At 61.2% G+C, this 20,233-nt stretch overlaps 3 protein-coding genes across 4 annotated transcripts in view; all 3 read right to left on the bottom strand.

The window, feature by feature from the left end:
* Positions 1 to 475: 475 nt before the first annotated feature.
* On the bottom strand, positions 476 to 10,524 carry KCNJ14 (potassium inwardly rectifying channel subfamily J member 14). Of its 2 annotated transcripts, none has more exons than XM_047835614.1 (3): positions 10,390 to 10,524; positions 4,388 to 5,141; positions 476 to 2,933 (listed from the first exon to the last, which is right to left on the bottom strand). In XM_047835614.1, exons 2-3 carry the CDS (start codon positions 5,087 to 5,089, stop codon positions 2,337 to 2,339), a joined length of 1,299 nt encoding a protein of 432 aa, XP_047691570.1. In that variant the 5' UTR covers positions 5,090 to 5,141; positions 10,390 to 10,524; the 3' UTR covers positions 476 to 2,336. The 2 variants fall into 2 exon arrangements, with proteins under 2 accessions (XP_047691570.1, XP_047691569.1); XM_047835613.1 differs by lacking the exon at positions 10,390 to 10,524 and adding an exon at positions 9,483 to 9,943.
* GRWD1 (glutamate rich WD repeat containing 1) lies at positions 10,087 to 16,170 on the bottom strand. Its single transcript, XM_047835612.1, has 7 exons — positions 15,937 to 16,170; positions 15,611 to 15,728; positions 15,303 to 15,468; positions 13,133 to 13,346; positions 12,837 to 12,979; positions 12,181 to 12,378; positions 10,087 to 11,068 (listed from the first exon to the last, which is right to left on the bottom strand). The coding sequence occupies exons 1-7, from the start codon at positions 16,121 to 16,123 to the stop codon at positions 10,751 to 10,753; spliced, it is 1,344 nt and encodes a 447-aa protein (XP_047691568.1). The 5' UTR covers positions 16,124 to 16,170; the 3' UTR covers positions 10,087 to 10,750.
* Positions 16,171 to 17,223: 1,053 nt separating this feature from the next.
* GRIN2D (glutamate ionotropic receptor NMDA type subunit 2D) overlaps positions 17,224 to 20,233 on the bottom strand; it is a 37,129-nt gene continuing 34,119 nt past the window's right edge. Inside the window, exons 12-13 of the mRNA XM_047837137.1 lie at positions 19,811 to 20,043; positions 17,224 to 19,619 (exon numbers count right to left, since the gene is read on the bottom strand). Of these exons, the coding sequence (XP_047693093.1) occupies positions 18,285 to 19,619; positions 19,811 to 20,043 (1,568 nt within the window). The 3' untranslated portion in view covers positions 17,224 to 18,284. The remainder of the gene's footprint in view (positions 19,620 to 19,810; positions 20,044 to 20,233) is intronic.

Here is a 20,233-nt window from a genome sequence, read left to right as displayed (position 1 = left end):
CACCTTGTCCTCCCCAGTGGAAACCCAGGCTGTGCCGGCCCGGCCCCGTTCTCTTTCCTTCCAAACAGAACCCTCCTCCTGTCCCTTCACCCTCAATTTAACACCCTTCTCCGTGCCTGTGTTCCCATTACCCCGCGTCCCTACCCCCAGACACCCTGCACTGGGAGAACAGCTAGCTAATTAATCCCATCCGGTTTTTAAGTGGGGATTTTGAAGGATAAAGGGAGGTGGGGAAGCCAGAAGCGGGGACCTGCGTTGGCGCAGCACTTGGGCAAGCTAATGGGCAATGACAGTGCCTGCCCTCAGTCCTGGGACACGGGGAGGAAGGTGTCCTCCTCCCTGGCGCTGGATCCTTCTGCAGCTGGCTCGAAGCCTGCTGGGCACTTAGGTAGATAGCAGTATGGTGGGGGTTGGAGGACAGGAGCGAGGAACCACACCCCAGAAACACACTCACAGACACCAGGGCTCCCAGTGATTTAATCTGGGGTACAATTCTCCCCCGAAACACACACTTTCTCTCGGCATTCAGAGCGACCTTCTCCTTCCCCAGCCCCGAGCTGGACCAGAGGGAGGAGATTCTGGCCCTCAGCCACAGCCTGCCCTGTCATTCACACATCCAAGTTCAGAGCTGACCTCCAAGAGCATCTCCCCTCCCAGTCGCCCCTGGAAGGCCATGCGCTCCAGCAGCAAGAGGAGCTGGGAAATCTACAGGACGCTCACCCCCACCCCTAGCCGTCCCCTTCAGTGAAGTGAGGAATCATCCGGTGGAAAGGTCCTTTGAGAATTTCAAGTTCCAATGCCCCATTTTTACAGATGGGGAAACTGAGGCGGGGAGCGGGGAGTGATTTGCCCAAAGTCACACGGTACGTGGTGGCAGAGTTGGGATTTAGAGCAAAGCTTCCTGGATCCTTGTAAAGGACTCTATTCCAATTAGCTTAAGCTCAATTTCTAACCCTCTTGTAGGAACCATGGGAAAATATAGATAGATATCTGTATTTATATTATATATATAATACACATATTTATAACGTCTTTAAGAAATAGACACACATCACTAGGTGCAGGATTCCAGAGCACTGTAGACTCATCAGCCTTGGGCCTCTCCTCTCTGCCCAACAAGCAGCCCTGTTATCCCCAGGGTCTCGTCTGGGTCCTCCCTTTCTCGGTCAGCCCAGAAATGCTGTCTATCAAATCCCGAGTCCACTTCCTAGAATGGCCAAGTTCTAGGAGCTGACTAGAACTTTCCAGGTTTTAATAATGGACAACTCTGGCTCCCCAGAGCTTTGATTCCCTTTGGCATCAACAGAACCACAAAGAATCATCAAGATTCTCAACTCCATTGGGCAAACTGGAACCAACAAATCTCAGACATCCAGAATCGCCACTCCTTCCTTGACTCTGTGATCAACCTAGAGACACAGAATCCTGATTCCTTTGGACATTCTAGAATGGCACTTTAAAAAAAAAAAAAAAAAAAAAAAAAAAAAAAAAAAAAACCAACCTGTGGATCATTAAGAAGCATTGATTATCTCCTTGGTTTGATGTTCTACAGCAGGGGGTCTGGAGTTATCTAATATCAAGGACTCCCAGTCTGTCACGTTAGCCCTTCCAGACCCACAGACACTCTGTTGTTTTGTGCATTCTAGAAACATAACTCTTGAATTTCCTCAGCATTTCTAGGTCAAACCTATTCTAGAACCACCAGCGCTTGCCTCTGCGGTCAATCTAGATTCACAGAATCTTAACTCTTGGGCCTTCTGGAACCACAAGGTCTTCTCTTGACTTGCAGTCAACTTTCTGTCATCGGCTAATCAAGACGGTCTTGAATTCTTGGGGCATTCCGTAACCCTCCCTCCTTAACGTGGTCTAGGAAAAAGTGATTTGCTGCTTGGTTAACTGAGTCTAGAAGCAACAGTCCCTTGAATCTTAAGTCAATCCAGACCTACAAACTCTTCATCTGTTGCTGTCCCTGGAGGAGGTATATGCCACTGATTCCTGACCCTGCTCACCAACCAAACCCAGCCATGTAGAGGAATCTAGAACCACCGGTCTTTGCCACTTAGGTGGTCCAGAATTCTGGATCCCTCAGCTCTGGGGAGACTCGGGAATCAGGCTGATAAAGGGGTCTCGAGAGGGAGCATGGAACGCAGAGGAATTAAGATCCCGTATGTCTGGGGTGGGCCCACTAGGCATGGGAGACCTTCACCAGCTAATAATTTACCCAGCAGGCCTGTCGGTCTTGGGAAACACCTGCCCCCATCCCAGGAGAGGACCCTCGCTCTCTCCACCTTGCTATTTCCGGGAAGGGGGTACAAATCGGGAGACACCAGCTGGCATCACGGGGGCAGGGTCAGTGCCAGGGTCGGTGTGAGTACTTGGGGGCTGGCAATGCCATCTTCTGCCTCCGCTCCGTCCTCCTCCTTGGCCTCCTCCTCCTCCTCTTCCTCCTGGCAGCAGCTCAGTGCAAGTTCATTCTCGTAACAAAATGCAGCCAGAGAACCGGGGAAGCTGGACTTGGGGCTGTGTGAAGCCCGCTCTGCCTGTTCATCCAACTCCTTGGCGCTGCAGACTGGTGTCCCTGGGACCTCGTAAGTGCGGTGGAAATGGCGGTAGTCGACCTCGTACTGGGAGCCACGCTGGAAGAGGACCGGCTCAAAACGATGGCCCCAGAGCAGCTCACCAGGGAGGTAGGAGGAGCGACACTGTGTGGTCATGGCCGTGGCCTCAACCATGCCCTCAAGAATGACCACCAGCTCAAAGTCAGCCCGGGCCAGCTCGGCACGTCCTAGTTCATACAGAGGACTGGCGGAGTCGATCTCGTGCACGATGGTGATGGGAGACACGAGGAAGATTCGATCAGTGCCGCCATCAAAGCCCACGTCCACATCCTGGTGATCCAGGGGAATGTACTCACCCTCCGGGGTCACTCGAGGCTGCAGCGAGAAGAGAGGGGCCAAAGACAGATGGCGGGGAGCGCAGGGATGAGTGGAGACAGAGATGGCGAGATTGAAGGAACGGAGGAAGGGGAGGAGAAACAGGCAGGGGTGGGGGGGAGGGGGGAACATGGACCCAGAGAATAAAGAGAGACGGAGAGAGACTCAAGGGGTTTGGGGATGGAAACCCGAGAGAGAAAAAGAGAGGGGACAGAGGGACAGAATGATATTGGCATAGAGCCACAGGACCAGCCCCCCGAGCAATCTGGGGCTATCTGTCCCCGCAACCCAACTACAAGCCTCTCCATACCAGTGTGTGTGTGTGTGTGTGTGTGTGTGTGTGTGTGTGTGTGTGTAGGGGCAATGCAGTCCCCAAACCAGGTATTGGTAGTTTCACCCCACCTACCCTGACTGGTTCCATACCCAACCTCCCATGTCAGCACCCCACAGACTTCGGGGAGAGAGAGTATCCCTCCTAGTCCTGAATCGTAGTCTCAAACAATGGAGAAGGAGCCCCCAGAGGCTGCTGGGAGTTGTAGTTCCCACCATCATTCCGTCCTCCCTCTGACTGAAGTCCAACCTTACCCCAGGGTTCTTAAGTGTCTTTACTCGGGCAAGGACAACTACTGCCCTAGAATTTGGGCAGTCTGACCACACTTGTAGAAACAGTAAGACGCCTTCTTCAGGGCACCGGAGGGAGCCGCTACCCCAGGGGCCAAGGGGGGTTGTAGTTGTTGTTTTGGTGATAAGGTGCTTTCCGGCCCTTTACTCCTCTGAGCAGGAGGCTGGGGGCCAGACTGAGCCACTGAGATACGGAATGAAACCTCTCACAAATGCTGCAGGACCCCAGGCCCAGAGACCACGGAGTATTGTGTTCCGTGGCTCTGCGGTCCCTGGGGCCTACACCTGCCACAATCCCACGGGGGCCTGGCCTCAACACAGGCTACTCTCGGTACCACTGTGTCGGCTGGTTATCGTTAACCTGAACCACGGTTGACGCCACCCACAAAACGCCATCACCTGCTCAGACCGTCCTTTCTGGGCACCTCCCCTGCCCACAGACGCTTCTGGGAATTGTAGTGGAGAGCCTTTACGGCCCAGGTGTGGCTCTCTCAGGGCTAGACACCCCACAACCCCACTGGGGCCAGCCCATCCTCAACCCACGGTGAGCTCTTCGCGTCTCAAGATCTGTTTCCAGTCCAGGTCGCCAGTTAGAACTGGTCACCGACCTCCCTCTGGGGTTTACGTCGCCTACAACCGGTCCGGGAAGGAGCCTCAGTCCACAAAGAGGGGGAAGCAGGGTCCCCGCCCGTGAGACTGCTGGGAATTGTAGTCCACGCGCCCTCCGGGCCCGACGTACGCCCCGCCCTCGAGCCTACGTCTCCCCCCCCCGCCCCCCCCCCCCCCCCCCGCGCAGGGCCCCTCCCCCGCGCCCCCGGCCTTGGCCTTCCCACCTGCAGCAGCTGGGCCCGCACGTGGGCCTCGACCAGGTGGCTGCGGCGCAGGTTGCCGACGCGCCACATGAGGCAGAGGCGGCGGTCGCGCAGCGCCACCACGGCGTTCTCGCTGAACACGAGCGTCTCGTTGCGCTTCTTGGGCTTGGCCATCTTGGCCATGACGGCGCCCACGACGAAGGCGTCGAGCACGCAGCCGGCGATGCACTGCAGCACGACGGCGGCCACGGCGGCCGGGCACTCCTCGGTGACGCTGCGCACGCCGTAGCCGATGGACGTCTGCGTCTCCAGCGCGAAGAGGAAGGCGGCCAGGAAGCTGGCCACGTGCGAGAAGCAGGGCGCGGGCGGCGGCGGCGCGGCCAGGTCGCCGTGCAGCGAGGCGATGAGCCAGAAGGCCAGGCCGAAGAGCAGCCAGGAGGCGAGGAAGGAGCAGGAGAAGAGCAGGCACATCCAGCGCCAGCGCACGTCCACGCACGTGGTGAACAGGTCGCTCAGGTAGCGCGCGCCCTGGCCGCCCAGGTTCACGAAGCGCACGTTGCAGTGCCCGTCCTTCTTGACGAAGCGCCCGCGGCGCCGCCCCGCCGGCGACGCCACCCACCCGTTGCGGCACAGCCCCGGCCCGGCCTCCTCCTCGTCGCCGGCCCGGCCCTCTCCTGGCTCCAGGGCGCCGCTAAGGCGGCGCAGGGCCCTGGCCAGGCCCATTGGGCGGGGACACCCCCTCCACTTGGCCTAGTAGGGGGCGGGCGCCCCGAACCTGCGGAGAGAGACACACGGGAGGCAAGGTCAGGGGCGCCAGGAATGGGCGGGCTCATCGGCCGGGCGTGCTCCCTGCGCCTCGGCGGCCTCATCTGACAGATGGGGGGGCACATCATATCCTGGAAAGCCAGAACGGGACAGCATCAACGACAATATTAATAGGAGATGCTTGTGGGGCGACCACGGCAACAGAACCGCAGGCGTGACGGCGTTCGAGCAAGCGCCCCGATGATTGGCGCAGACGCCTGGACAGTGCTCACCGGACCCCGTGGTGAGCGCTTGACACGAATCGACATACTTGAGCCTTAGGCCGGTGTGGACGTTACCGTCCCCATTTGATAGAGGAGGAAACTGAGGCACAGAACGTTTAACTTGCCCACGGCCACAGCGGAGTGAACCAGGATTTGAGCGTTAGCAAATCCAGAGTCCACAAAGTGGTAGCCGCTTCTCAACGTGGAGTCCGCAGGGAGAGATGAGCCCCGGGCTCCGAGGTCACCGATGGTTCCAAACCCCGCTCAGAAAGCTGAGGCAGCAAAAGGAAAAACGGTGGAAGAACGGAAGTTCCATCAAAATTAAGGGGCGCCTGGGTGGCTCGGTCGGTTGAGCGTCCGACTCTTGGTTTTGGCTCAGGTCATGATCTCGTGGTCTGTGGGTTCGAGCCGCGTGTCGGGCTCTGCGCTGACAGCTCGGAGCCTGGAGCCTGCTTCGGATTCTGTCTCCCCCTCTCTCTGAACCTCCCTTGCTCATGCTCTGTCTCTGTCTCAAATTGCGCTTCAAAGGACACTGTCGGGACAGTGGAAAGACAAACCGCCATGGGGAGAAAATAATTGCAAATCCTATATTTAAGAAAGTTGTATTTGAAATATACAAAGACCCGTTACAGTTCAATGGTAAAAAGATAACGCGATTTAAAAATAGGCAAAGTATCTGAGTGGGCATTTGTCTAAGAAAGATCTACAAAGAGCCAATAAGACAAGCACAAAAAGCACAAAAAAAAGGTGCTCAAGGTCATTAGCCTTCAGGGAAATGCAAACCAAAGCCGCAATGAGACACTGTCGCCACCGTCTTGGGAAGATGACAGATACTGGCAAGGACATGAAGTGGGCTCCCTCCTACCTACTGGTGAATGGAAAATGGAGTCCCTCCTGTGAAACACAGCCTGGCGGTCCCCTAAATGGTTAAACAGTCGTGCCTGGGTGGCTCGGTCGGTTGAGCGTCCGACGTGGGCTCAGGTCATGATCTCGCGGTTCACGAGGTCGAGCCCCCACGTCGGACTCTGTGCTGACAGTGCAGAGCCTGGAACCTGCCTGGGGTTCTGTGTCTCCCTTGCTCTCTGCCCCTCCCCCGCTCATGCTCTGTCTCTCTCTGTCTCTCAAAAATAAATAAACATTAAAAACAAAACAAAACCCGAAGCACGGACACACTGGGGCACGGATGAACCTCGAAAACATCATGCTAAGTGAAACCAGCCGGGTGCAGGAGACCACGTGTCGCACACTTTCGTTTATACGTCCCGATGGACAAATCTGTACCTTGCAGACTAGTGATAACTAGGGCTGGGGCGATGGGGATGGGATTGGGGCGTGACAGCCAGAGGCCACGGGTTTTCCTGTTGGGGGTGCTGAAGCTGTCCTGCATTTGACTGTGGTGATGGTGGCACAACTCCATGAAGACACTAAAGAAACACTGAGTTATCCACTGAACGTGTGCACTGTGTTTTTATCTGAATTCTATTTTTATTTTTCAAATCTTGTTTTTGAGTAATCTCTCCACCCAACGTGGGGCTTGAACTCACGACCTCGAGATTAAGAGTCACGCGCCCTACCACCTGAGCCGGGGGCGCCGTTATCTGGATTGCATTTCAATGAAGCTGTTGCAAACAAAACAAAACAAAACAAAACAAAACAAAACAAAACAAAACCAAAAAACAAACCCACGCTCAGCCCTGACCCTCAGATCTTGGGCAAGTCCTTCTGAGCAGTTTCCTCAACTGTGACATGGGGGGAAGTTGGACTTTTTCCAGGTCAGGAAGGGCCTTCTAGTCATCATAGACCAAGGGCCCAATCCTGGTTCGGTTGCCGACCCACTGTGTGCCCTGGGACCACTGGCTTCCTTTCAGGAGCCTCATCTGTGGAAAGACCCTGGGCTCCCGAGTCAGGCGGTTCTAGGCTGAATCCCGGCTCAGCTACTTACTGACTCCAGGACTGGGGGGCAGGTCGCATACTTTCCCCAGCCTCCGCTCCCTCATCTGGGAAGTGGAATCTCAGGGGCTCAATAGGGTGAAGGAGAGAGGAGGGAAGGAGCGGGACAGGGACCTGGAGGCCTCGTCACCCCACCCCCAGCAGCTGCGGAGGAGGGACTTCTAGAACCCGTCTGGGCTGGGGGCTAAACGCTTTGGTATCGGTACCGGCAGTATTTACCAAGCACCTATGTACTGTGTGCCCCCTGGGCCAGGCTCCGGGAGCCTCATGGGCTTCTCGGAAGGCCAACGTTAAGTTCGACACCACCCTCCCACACCTCACTAAGCTCTGCACCTGCTGTCCATGACCACCTGGACGGCTCTGCCATGTCCGGTGGTTATCATACCCATTCTGCGGAGGTCGGATAGAGCGGACTGGGCCTGGCTGCGTCAGGCATCCATGATGTAGCCCAACCCTGACTCTTTCTCGCTCTCGACAACCCTGGGAGTTGGAGGTCATCCTTCTGAAGAGGGGAAACTGAGGCTAGCCGCTCAAGGGGCCAGGTTTGAAGCCAGGCTCTGACGTTTGCGTTTGTGGCCCTCTCCGGCCCAGAAGTCCCTACTTGGCACTGGTTCCATCAGGGGCCACCGAAGTCAGGGGAGGGGAGGTGGACCCCAGACTGGGTCCTCTCATACCCAGCCACCCACCTGTGGCCACAACCCTGGGGCACGGGAGGCTTTGCTTTTCACAGTGAAGCCAACAGAGGCACTGAGGTCCCTCCTTTGTCTCGGGTCCCTCGGCTGGGGAGTGGAAACCCCGGACTCCCAACCAGGTTTCTCAGCTGCCAAACCCTGAGCGACGGACCACAGACAACCTCAGCAAGGGCACGCTTATTGCCTGAGCACTTACTATGTCCTTGGCCTTGCAGGAGCGCAGGGGATGTCTGCAGCCCGCCCACCGGACTCCACCTGACCCCGCCGCTCACCTCACCTGGACTCTTCTGGAAGCTGGGAAGTCCAAATCATTGCCCCGCTTCACAGGTTTGGGGACTAGGCCCGGGGACCTGGCCAGACCCACGCGGTGCCGAAGGAGGGGTGCCCGTTTGGGTCCGGAGCCTTTCTGAGCCGGGACTCTGCCTCCTAAATCCCACCCTCGGCCCCGTGCGGCAGGGGTGACCGTGCCCGGTTCACAAAGTCGACGGGGGCCTTCACCTGCAGAGGGCCCTGTCTGCACCCAACGTGGCCCAGCTCAGAGGGTGGATGGGACACAAGGCTCAACGTCCCCCCCGCCCACCCCCCACCCCGCAGAGGCAGGACAGGAGGAAAAGGATCCAGAGCCTGTAGTCCCCTCCCCCCATCCTCCCCCTGACCTGCCAGAGCAGCTTAACGTTTCCATATAAAGGAGACGCAGGGCTTAAGGTGTGTTAATTTGGTGTCAAAGTCACTGTCTAATCTGGGGCCAACGAGCTCCGCCCCCCCCCAACCTCCCTCCCCCTCAAAAGAGCAGCATTTTCACACTCTGCCCAAGACCCTGGGTGGTCCCCCTCCGCCCCAACAGGGTCTGGACAGCAGAGATTGACGGGGCGGGGCGGGGTGTGTGGGGACAGAGAGCGAACCAAGGCAGAGGCTCAGAGTGGACAAGGAGGGGTGCTGAGAGGGAGCCCAGAAGGAGGGGAAGACAGGCCCCACCGGGGGTACAGGGACCCAGAGAGAGAGGGACAGACACCCAGAGGGAAGGGGACAGAGACAGGGTGGTGGTGGTGGGGTGCACAGAGACCTGGGGAGGTGGCCAGAGACCTAGAGAGAGGGGACAGAGACACGGTGGGAGGGACAGGCAGACTAGGAGCAGCCGGGCAGGGAAGAGGTCTCAGGAAACGGGGAGCTGGGGAGCCAGGCTCGCGGACAGGGACAGGGCAAGAGAGGGTGGGGGTGAGGGGGAGAAGGCAGAAAGCGGAGATGGGGTCAGAGACGGAGGCGCTGAACTGGGAGTGGGGTGGTGGGGGAGAGGTCGTTCCGGGGCTGGAATCGGTCACCGAGGGTGAGGCAGGACCTTCCCGGGGGAACAGCGAGGACGGGGAACGTGGGGCGGAAGGGCCCGGGCGAGGAGGGGTGGGGAGGCGGGATGGTCTCAGCCCGGGGCCTCTGCGCCGAGGCACGTACCTGGTGGGGCAGCCCACCCCCATGCCCTCCGCCGGGGGATCCTCTGCCAGGGCCGCGGGGAGGCCTCTGTGGGCGCTGAGGGGCAGCGGTGTGTCCTGGGCCCCAGGGGCCTCGTGCCGGGCGCCCGACCTCTGTGGCTACAGGCGGATCAGAGGCCCGGCCGAGGGGGGGCAGGGGGTGGGGCCAGCTCAGAGCCGCAGAGGGGGAGCCAGGGAGGACGGCCAGGCAGGGCGCCTGGGCCGCAGCCCAAGCAGGCTGGAGAGGAGACGCGGTGGCAGACACAGAAGGGGGAGGGGGCGGGGAGACACGGGGAGATGGGGACACAGATGAGGGACCAGCGGGGGCAGGACAGAGATGAAGGGGGGCTCCTGGAGACGAAGCCTTAAGAAGTTGGGGGACGCAGGGGAGGGAGCCCCCCAGAGACCCGGACCAAGTTCCACACGGAATCAGACTGGGGGCAGGCAGGTCCGAACAGCACCCGATGGGCTAAGAGACCCGAAGCGGGGATTCCCAGTGGCCTCTCCCAGCGCGGTGGCCTCCGGACAGCTGGGTGCCAGATTCCCGCCTCCTCCTCCAGCTTCTTCGTAGGGAGGAGCCAGCAGGATGAGTCTCATTCTGGTCCTTTATTGCCTCAGGAGCCCCTGACCTTCCTTCCTGCATAGCGCCCGCCTCGGATGCAGGAGGGAGGGAGGACCCACACAGTCCCCTGCTGGGACGTCCTGGCCGAACTCTGATGGCAGGAAAACAAAGAGCCAGACCGGATTCTGCTAGAGGAACCCACCCCTCAGATGTGGCCCACCCATCGTAAAGTGCCTGAGCTCCCCCGGGGTGGGGGGGGGGACCCGCGGCTGAGACCGGGTCCGCGGCTTACAGCGTCCACAGCAACAGGAGGCCACACCAGGCTCACCTGGGCAACAGGCCAGAGTCCTCCGACAGGTGGGGGACGGAGGGGGTCACAGGGCGAAACCAAGTCTTCCGGTGGGAGGGGTCACCAGTCAAAACCGAGTCTTTTGCCCCAAGGGTCACCGGAGCAAACCAAGTGGTTATTTTGAGAGTCACGGTTCAAAGCACAGCCTTTGGCAAGAGGGGTCACGGGACCAAAGCGAGTCCTCTCCAAGAACAGCGAGTCAAACGGAATCCATCATGGCAGCCAACGGGCCCAACTGGGTCCTTCTCTCGGAGGAGGGCTGGCGCACCGATCCGAACGCGTCCCTTCCAGCGGAACCAACTTCGACCCCAGTCCCCAGGCGAAGGCACGGCGGGCCTCCTCAGACGCTGATGGTGCGGAAGACGGTGAAGCCCGACAGGGCGGTGCTGACCAGGACCCCGGGGCACTGTGGGTGCCAGTGCAGCTCCTTCAGGTCGGTCTCCCCCTGGTGCACGAACAGGAGCTGCTGGGGAAGGTCCGCCAGCGCGGGGTCCGTCTCCGCGTCGCCGGCCTCGGGGTCCCGTTCCACGGCCAGGTCCCACTGCGTGATCTGGTTGTCCGCGCCCGAGGCTGCAAAGACCCCGCTGTCCTGGGGGTGCCACTCGACAGAGGTCACGGGGGCCACGTGCTGCTTGAAGGTGGCCACTGGGGAGCCAGACTACGGGAAGAAGGGAGTCGGGGGCTCTGAGCACCTCGGCCTGACTCCCAGGGCGACCCGGGCCGAGCCCTCACCGCTCTCCCGCTGGAGGGGTACACCCGGGCTCCTCCCCTGGACTCCCAGATTCCCCGAAAGGGACAGAGGGCAAAGCAGAACCGGTAATAAAGACGTAGTGTCTCAGGGGCTGCCGGGAGCTGTGGTTTCCCCTGCCAAGAACCCCCTCCGAGCTCCAGGTCACAAGATCCCCGGCCTCGGTCCTCCCTGGGCATGCCTCAGTTTCCCTTCCTATAAAAGAGGAGGGTTCTCAAAGCGCTCCCCCTGCTGATTCTACGAAGGCCTTAAAGGGGGCGGAAGCATGGCTCCCAGGCTCCGGAGGCAGCCGATGAAAAGAAAAACAGCACTTGTGCGGTATGCTAAAGCAAAGGGAATTCTGAATCGGAGAAGTGGTTCCGAAGTCCCAGTGGCCAATCGACTTGGCCACGCGCTTTCCTTGGGGGCCGGAGACCGCTTCTACAAGCTTCCTCAGGGCTGGCTCTACAGGAGGGGAACAAAGACTCCGTCCTGGCGGTCCCGGGCAGGCACAGCGCCACGCCAAGTGCCGGCTCCGTCCACAGGGAAGCCGGAGACAGTTTCTCCTGCCCAGAACCCCTCTCGGCTCTACGAAGCCAATCCTCGGCCGGGTGGTAACGTCCTATCCGCTCCCGTCCTTTCTGTACCTCAGTTTCCTCCCCCGTAACGATCGATCCGGGCTCCCATTCCCAGTGGATTCCACAGAACCTACTAACAACGAGCCTACAACTCCTCGCGGCTCTGAAGTCCCGAGCCACACGGCCCACCGCGCTGCGCCCCAGGCAGGTAGATGGGAACCGCGGCCTCTGCGGCCACCCGGCCCCTTCTGTCCCCCGTCACCTCTCCAGCCGGCGGAACGAGCGACCCCACGCCAGCCACAGCCTTCCCCCGCCGCCCCGGGCCTGTGTCCTCATCTGCACCCCACCTCGACAGGCCTTCCCGGCTCTGGTGCAGACAACCGTCCGAGGGAAGAAGCCTGCAAATCCCAGCGGCTGCCGGGAGCAGGGGCTCCTCCAGCCCCAGACGTCCAGCTGGGGAGATACCTTGAACTGCCGCAGGTCCCAGATCTTGAGGGCCCCGTCGTCCCCGCCGCTAAGCAGGAAGGGCTCCCGGCGGCTCCAGCTGATGACGTTGACGTCCCCGTCGTGGGCGGTGGCGGTGGTGAGCATGCAGGCCTTGCCGGGGGCGGCCCGGATGTCCCAGATGCGAATGGAGGCGTCAGCTGAGCAGGAGGCGAACACCTGGACAGGGCGGGGTCTGAGTGACCCCGGTGTGCCTGCCACCCCACTCTGGAGACCAGGGGACGCGTGGTGGGCTACCCTTATTTTATTTTTAGAAGTTTGTTTTTGAGAGAGAGAGAGACGGAGAGGGAGAGACAGAGAGACAGAGAGAGAGAGAGAGAGACAGAGCACACGCGCGTGCGAGTGAGCGAGCAGGGTAGGGGCACGGGGGGGTGGGGGTGGGGGGGAGACAGAGGATCCGAAGCAGGCTGGGTGCTGACAGCAGCAAGCCCAACATGGGGCTCGAACCCACGAACCGTGAGATCAAGACCTGAGCCGAAGCTGGACGCTCAGCCGACTGAGCCCCTCCCAGGCGCCCCTGCTCTCTTTTTCTGTGTTCTGCCCCCACCCCATTAGGATCTAGCCCCAGTCCCCCCCTCTTACAAGACCCAGGAGTCAGACCCCCAGCCCGCCCTCACCGTGTCCTCAGTCGGGGACCACTGAAGGTCCTCCACAGAGCGCGTGTGGCCCACGAATGGCCGCTGGTCCACGTGCCAGGAGCCGCCGTCCACAGGCGTCCAGAGGTGGATGTTCTTCTGACAGTCACCAGTCAGCAGGCGCCCTGGAGACAGGAGTCAGGAAACCGGCTGGCCCCGGCTGGCCCCGCGCCCCCTCTTCTCCCGATAGTCTCAGCACCCACCCCTTCCTACAGACCCCCTGCCCTCCCACCCCTGCCCCACCCAGGGCCGATTCCCTGCACCCCAGGGACACCCACCAGACACACGGGGGGACCAGTCCAGCGCAAAGCCCTCTCCCATGTGGCCAGCGAAGGCAAAGATGGGCTTCACCCGGGCCTGCTCGTCCCGGAGGAAGGTCGCCAGGGCCTGTGGGTCATGTACCACCTGCAGCAGCCGCCGCAGTGCAAACACCTCCACCTGGCCCTTTTCTGACCACACAGCGGCCACCGGCTCGTCGCCCAGCCAGGACACCTGTGGGGGGTGGGGGGGCGGGGGAAGGAGAAGGGAGAGGGAGGCAGGAGGGACGGGAGGCTCAGGGTGGTGGTGACCACAGCTCCTGGCATCCCTGAGAAACGGACCTGCAGGTCCTCAGGACCCCCGTCCTCCCACAGCTGGGCGCCTGGCTCCCAGAAACCTTTGCAGGGAAGAAAACGACAGCCTGCAGGACCGGCTTGGTACCTGGGACAACTGCCCACACTGGGCAGCAGTGATGGTGAGGCCGCAAACTCCTTCCAGAGGCCCCAGCAACCCCTGAAAGGGTGTTCAGGGTACCCCGTTTTTTTTGTTGTTGTTTTTGTTTTTTGAGAGAGAGAAAGAGCGTAAGCAGGGGAGAGGGGCAGAGGGAGGGAGAGAATCCCACGACGCTGGGATCATGACCTGAGCCGAAATCAAGAGTTGGGATGCTCTACCGACTGAGCCACCCGGGCGCCCCAGACTACCAGTCTTTGTAACTTGCTAAATGTCGGTGGGTCCCAGGCCTCAAGTCCTTGGGTCTCTTTGCCTCCGTCTGCTCGCTAGGAGATCTCGTCCAGCCTCAAGGTTTCCAGTAGCCCCAAGCCCTGACCTCTCTGGGCTCCAGACTCCTATCGACACCGACCGTTCAAACCTCACACGGCCAAAGCCAAGCTCCTAATCGCCGTCTACAAGCTCCTCCTCCCCGGGGTTCCCCATCTCAGGCCCCGAGCCCTAGGACTCACTGACTTGTCCTCACGGCCACCCCGCGCTAGCTACACTCAAAACCCACATCACTTCCAAGCCCTTCTCACTACCTCTACTGTCGTCACTCCTGGCTACTCCTGTCATCCTTCCCCCTGCGTGATGGCCTCCCCGTGGGACGACACTTCTGCCCTTGCCTCCGTGCGGTCTGTTCTCCACACAGCACTCAGGGGGATCTCTTTCAAACACAAGTCAGACCCCAACTGTCCTCCGCTCTAAACCCTCCCGTGGCTCCCAATTTCTCCCCAAGTAAAGCCAAGTCCTTACCCTAACAGGTACGGCCTACAAGCCCTCCACAACCCATCACCTCCTCTGTGTCAACCCCCAACATGCTGTCACTCTCCCTCTCGTCCATTTGCTCTAGCAGCTGCACTGGTCTCCCCGTTTTCCCTCGCAATTCCTCAAACGTGACACGTTTGCCCCAGGGCCTTTGCACCTGTGTTTCCTCTGCCTACAAACCCTTTCCCGACAGAGATCTTTGGTTCACTCCCTCACTTCCTGTGAGTCTCTATTCAAATGGCACCTTATCACAAATACTTTCCTGACCCTGACCGCACTATGTAAAACAGCAAACCCGCTCCAGAAACGTCCTAATTCCCTTACCTTGCTTTTCCTCTTCTCTATGAGGACGCACTGCACATTTCCTTAGTTTCTTCTTGTTCCCTTCCCCCGCTAGCATTACGTTTCATGAAGCCAGAGAACTTTCGCTCCGTGAAATCCCCAGGGCATAGAACAATGCCTAAAACGCGGTAATGATATAATGGGGACCCACAGCAAGGGCTGTGGGCCAAGCACTGCCCTGAGTGCCGTTCATACGTCGTCTCGTGTAATTCACACAGCAGCGCGATCACGAAAGCGGCCCCACAGCCCAGGACATTTCCTGAGCAATAACACAAAACATGTGTCACACTACACCCAGGTGCTGTCTCTGGGCACCTGAAATAACCGGACGCCGTCCCATTGTAGCCTCACGTCAACTCCATCAGGCCAGCTTTGTAACCTTCGCCATTTCGCAGAAGAGGAAAGAACATAAAAACTCGCCCCGTGTTGCTTCTAGCACATGGCGACCATAATGACGGCGGCTAAGACGTACACGAGCCAATGCATATAAACATACATGCCAGATACTTTCCTAAACGCTGGAAGGCATGGACAAGGGGGTTGGGGTTGGAGGTCAGACAATGTAGAGCAGGCTCCTGGGTCTGTATCTACCCGGACTCGGTTGATGCCGCCATAGTGGGGCACCATAGCCAGCTCCAGCTGAGGCTTCCGCTCCTCTTCCTCCTCTTCATCTTCCTCCTCCTCCTCCTCCTCATCGCTGCCCTCCGATGGCGGGGGTTTTGTCCCATGCAGATTATGCATCCGAAGCATCATCAGTCTGGGGGAAAGCGTGGGGTGGGTGAGGCACGGGATGCCAGGATACTCAGAGAGAAGCCGGAAACCTCGATTTCTAGGTCCTGGGGAAGAGGGAGCTGGGGGTTCAGACTCCTGGTCCTAGGAACACCTCAGACTTCACTCACCTGTTGCTCTGGGCGCTCTCCGCCTGGGTCCCAGCGCACAGGTAAAGTGTAAGAGGAAGCTCTGTCCGGCTGTCTCCCAGATGATCCCGGACTATGTCGAAGCTAAGACAGGGGGCGCCTCGGGATAAAAAGAGAGGTCGCAAAATTAGAACGGGACAGAGATCTCAGCCCCCCCCCTCGCGTGTGAAGTTTTCATCCGTCTTAGAGCCCAGTCTTCTCTCTCAGAGTGCCTCGTAAGTTAAAGACTCCGGACCAGACCCGCTCGGGAGTCAGGATTCCAGTCCCCTTCCTCCTCGGGACCCAGGAGTCCTGGTGCCCGGCCCTACCAGTCTGCGCTCGGTGGTACAGCACGTAAGCCTCCTCGTCCATGACCAGCTCCTCTCCTTCGCGGAGCGGCGGTCCCCGCCCGGGCAAGTAGACCTGGGCCGGGCCTTCGGTCCTTGCGTCGCTGGACTCGGCCTCCATGGGTTCCCCGGTCCCACACGTGCGCCGCCTCCCCTTGCGCGCCGCCATCTTCGAAGCCTCTCTCCGCCGGCGCGCAGGGAGGACGTCACTTCCGGGTTGCGGTTTCCTTCTTCTGAGATCCGCTCGGCTGCACGGTTGCCTTGGAAACCTCCGAGCTCACCAATTAGAGAGGGCGGCGGGGAGAGGGTGAAGGAGAACTAAGGGAAAGGAGTCCTAGCCTAGCGACCGAGGCTTGCGGATTCGGAGAAAGTACACCCTTCGCGTGACTTTGCGGCGCTTTTCTGCGGAGCGGCGGCAAGGCCTCCTGGGAGTTGTAGTTCTGTACGAAGCCAGTTTTCTCCATCTACTGGAGGAGTCCTGAGCCCCGACTCCATCTTCCACCTTGGACTCCCATTGCTTCCTTTCCGCTATATTATTCATGTATGCAAATAAGAGTTCTCACTGGCAAGAAGACTGGGCTCTTGCTCCCTGAGGACCCATAAAGCCGGGTTCCTCTCCCCTCCTTGTTATGATGGCTTTAATTCACTTCAAACTGCTTTAGTGTAGACAGGATGATATTATGTGTAAGTCAGTCGGTTGAATCTACCCTCTTGGGGCAGTCAATTGCCTAACCAGGCGTTCACATTGCAGCTATGGTCAGCGAGCACTTAATCAGAAAGTCAGCCCTCTGGAGACCGCCGTTACAAGCGCTTTGGCTCTCTTTATCCCTCATCGGCAATGAAATGTTAGAAATAGATTCTCATTGGTGAGATTCACGGCATTCGAGATAGGTGGATTGGCTGGGATATACTAGACTCCTGGCTTGCAAGAACAGGATATTAAGAATCAAGCAAGAGGCCTTGTCTGTGGCCATAGGAGTGGGACCCTAGACTTAATCCTAAAGTGTTTTGATCCTGGATCTTTCTGGAGTTCTCTGTCCCGCCTTCTCTCTGGGTCTCTGTCCTCCCTCGCACCATCTCAGTCTTCTTCTTAGGATCTATTCTCACAGCCCCTTTCTGGGTCTTTGTCTCCCATCTCCTTCCAGGGTCTGTGTTCGGAATACAATTTTCTTTTCCGCCCTCTCTTCCTCTGTGGGACTTTTCTCGGTTTCTGTTTCCTCCAGGGAAGTTTGAGGGGGGCTGAGACAAACACGGAGCTCACACTTGGACTGAGGAGGCATAAAAACATGGTTTATTCCAAACACTGCAATGTGTAACAGGAGAGTGGGAGGGGAGGTTGGTGGTGGGTGTGGATTCACGGACCGTCTCCTCCACAACCCAGCTCCAGACCCGGCTGGAGATCTAGGAAAAGGAGGCTGGGGGGGGGGGGGGGGGCGGGGGGGGCGGGGAGGGGGTGTCTGCTGGGTTTTCGTTGGGAGGGTCACAGATAAGGGCTGGAGTTGGAGAGGATGTGGTTGGTGGCACGTGGGGCTGGTAGTGAGGTGCGACAGGGTGGGAGGGTTTGGCCCGATGTTTGTTGGGATCAACGCTAGGACAGGGGGAGGCGGGGCTTCCGTTGGGAGTGTAGGAGGTCAAAATTGGGAAAAGCGACCTAGGGTGGGGAAAGGAGGAGGGTGTGTCACGGTATGACGTCAAGGGTCACAGTCTGGTCGGGGCACAGTCTGGGATTCGGGTCACAGTTTGGGGTCAGGGGTCACAGTCTGGGGTCGGATGACCATTTTTAGGGGTCGGAAGTCACAGTCTGGGGTCAGGGGTTTCTGTGTGGCGGGGCCAAGGTCTGGGGTCACAGTTTGGCGAACGCGTCTCACAGTTTTGAGTCCCAATGGATGAAAGGTTAAAAACGGGCTTCCCCGGAGGCGTGGCCGGGGCCGGGGAGCTGCACAGTGATGTGGGGGCCACGGCCCCGGGCGTGGGGGTGGGGCGCGGGCGCGGCGTGTCCCCACCCCCTCCCCCACCTCCCGCCCCATCTGGTGACGTTAAAAAGCCCTTGTCGGGTTTAAAAACAAAACAAAACAAAAACAAACCTCCAGTGGGCTCCGAGACCCCCACCCCCTCCCTTTCAGGCTGGGTGAGATTTGGGGGAGGGGGGGCCAAATCCCTTCCGGCTCTTGGTGCCCCCAAAGCGACGGGGCGCAGGACGCTGCTCCAGGCGGGGTCCGGCCAGGTCCAACTTTTCCTTCCCAACCCACGCGGGTCCTGTCTGTTGCGCGTGCCCCCTCGGGCCGTGGCCTGCGCTGACCGAGGGGGCGCCGGGGGCCCCCTGGGCCGCGTCATACCTCGGACTCGAGGCTGGAGAAGTGCGCCGAGCCCCTGCGGGTACCCAGGTCCCCGCCCCGGTGTCTCCGGTGGGGCGCGGCGGGCAGCGGCGGCCCCCAGTGCGCGGCGTGCGGGCAGCGGCGCGCGTGGCGGGAGGGCCCGGTGAGCCTGCGCGCGGGGGCGGCGCGGGGACACGAGCTGAGGTCCTCGAGCGAGCGCGAGGTGGGCGCCGGCGGCGGGAGGTCCCAGCCCCCCGCGGCGCGCCGGTGCCGGTGGTGGTGCGGGGCTGCGGCGGGCGCGCGGTGCGAGGCCCGCGGGCGGTGAGGGTGCGGCCGCGGACACCCGCAGCGGGCCCGGCGCCGGGGCGGGGGTCCGGCGGCCCAGGGCGGGGGCGGCGGCGCCCACCAGCCGCCGTCCAGGCCGTCGTGCGAGCAGCTCAGATGGCGCGGCGGCGGCAGCAGCTCCAGGCTGGCGCAGTGACGGCAGTGCCAGGCGGCTGGACCGCTGCGCGGGGGCAGGTAGTCCCAGCTGCCGGCGCGCCAGCCCCCGAGCTTGTCGACCGACCAGTAGCGGCCGGGCGGCGGCCCGAGGCGCTCGGCGTACGGGTAGGGGAAGTCGGCGAACCACCAGGGCTCCAGGCCTCCCAGCGACGCGCCGCCCAGGCTCTCCGAGTCCTCCGAGTCCGACGGCGACGGCTCGAGGTCCAGGTAGGGGCAGGGGGGCGGCGCGGCGCGGCACGGGGGTGGCGCGGCCTGGGCCCCGCCGCCCGCGCCCCCCGCGCCCCCCGCGCCGCCCGCGCCGGGCCCCAGCAGGGGCTGGCTCTCGGGGTCGGAGCGCGGCCAGCGCGCGGGCGCCGGCGGGCTCTCGTCCTCGTAGGCCAGGCGGCACAGCGGCGGCCCGACGGCGGCGGCGGCGGCGGCGGCGGCGGGGGGCGCGGGCGGCGACGGGAAGCCGGGGAAGGCGCCGGAGGGGGGCTCGGCCGGCTCCTTGTCGCGCACGATGGCGAAGTAGGAGGGCGGCGGCTTCTGCGGGGGCTGCGCGGCCGGCGGGGACAGCGGGCGCCCCGCCGCGCCCCGGGGCGGCGCGCGCGCCTCGCCCACGCCCAGGCCCTGCGGCTCGATGGGGCCGTAGTAGCGGTGGAAGCCGTCGGCCAGGCCCGCGCCCCCCGGAGGCCCGGCACCTTTGGCGCGGCGCCAGCGGTCCACCGCCGCGCGCTCGCGGGGCACGAAAGGCGCGGGGCCGGGCGCGGGCCGCGCCGCCGGGTACGCGGGGCTGGGCAGCGGCTGCGGCGGCGGCGGGGGCTTGGCCGGCGGCGGGGCGGCCTCCGCGCTGCAGCAGCTGTACATGCCCTGCGGGGGGCCGTGAGAGAAGCAGGGTCATCAGCGAGTGGGGGGCGGGGCGGCGGGGAGATGCCCGGGACCGCCCGCCTCCCCCCCCCCCCAGCCCTCCCGCCCGGCCGGGACCTCGACCCAGGTGTCTCCCACTGCGAGGCATCCCTGCCTGCCTCCCCGCAGCCCTGCCTGCCTCTGTCCCCGCGTACCCTGGAGAAGGCCAGCAGGAAGTCCATGCGGTGGGTGGGCCCCAGGCAATGCCGCAGGCGCCAGTACACCAGGTGCTCCCAGGCGAAGACCAGCAGGGAGAGGCCCATGGCCACCAGGAGCATGTAGAAGACCCCCGCCATGTTGTCGATGTCCAGCTTACTGCTCATCACCTCGATTTTGTCGTTGTGGCAGATCCCGGAGAGCCACAGCCGCTCCAGCATCTCGATCTCATCTGGAGAAAGGGGGCAGGGGGCATGGGTCAACTTCCAGGGGCACCCTCCTCGGACCCTCTTCTCTGATACAGGAGTCTAGGCGCCCGGCCCTCTCCTCCCTTAGACCCTGGTGTCCTGATCCTCATCCCCTCCTGCGCCCGCGACCCAGGGCTCTGCCCCCCACCCCCACGCCCCACCCCCACGCCCCAC

This window comes from Prionailurus viverrinus, chromosome E2 (genome assembly GCF_022837055.1).
Source record: "Prionailurus viverrinus isolate Anna chromosome E2, UM_Priviv_1.0, whole genome shotgun sequence".
NCBI lineage: Eukaryota > Metazoa > Chordata > Mammalia > Carnivora > Felidae > Prionailurus > Prionailurus viverrinus.
The sequence above is the reverse complement of the archived record's forward strand: the minus strand, read 5'-3'. Positions and strand labels throughout refer to the sequence as shown.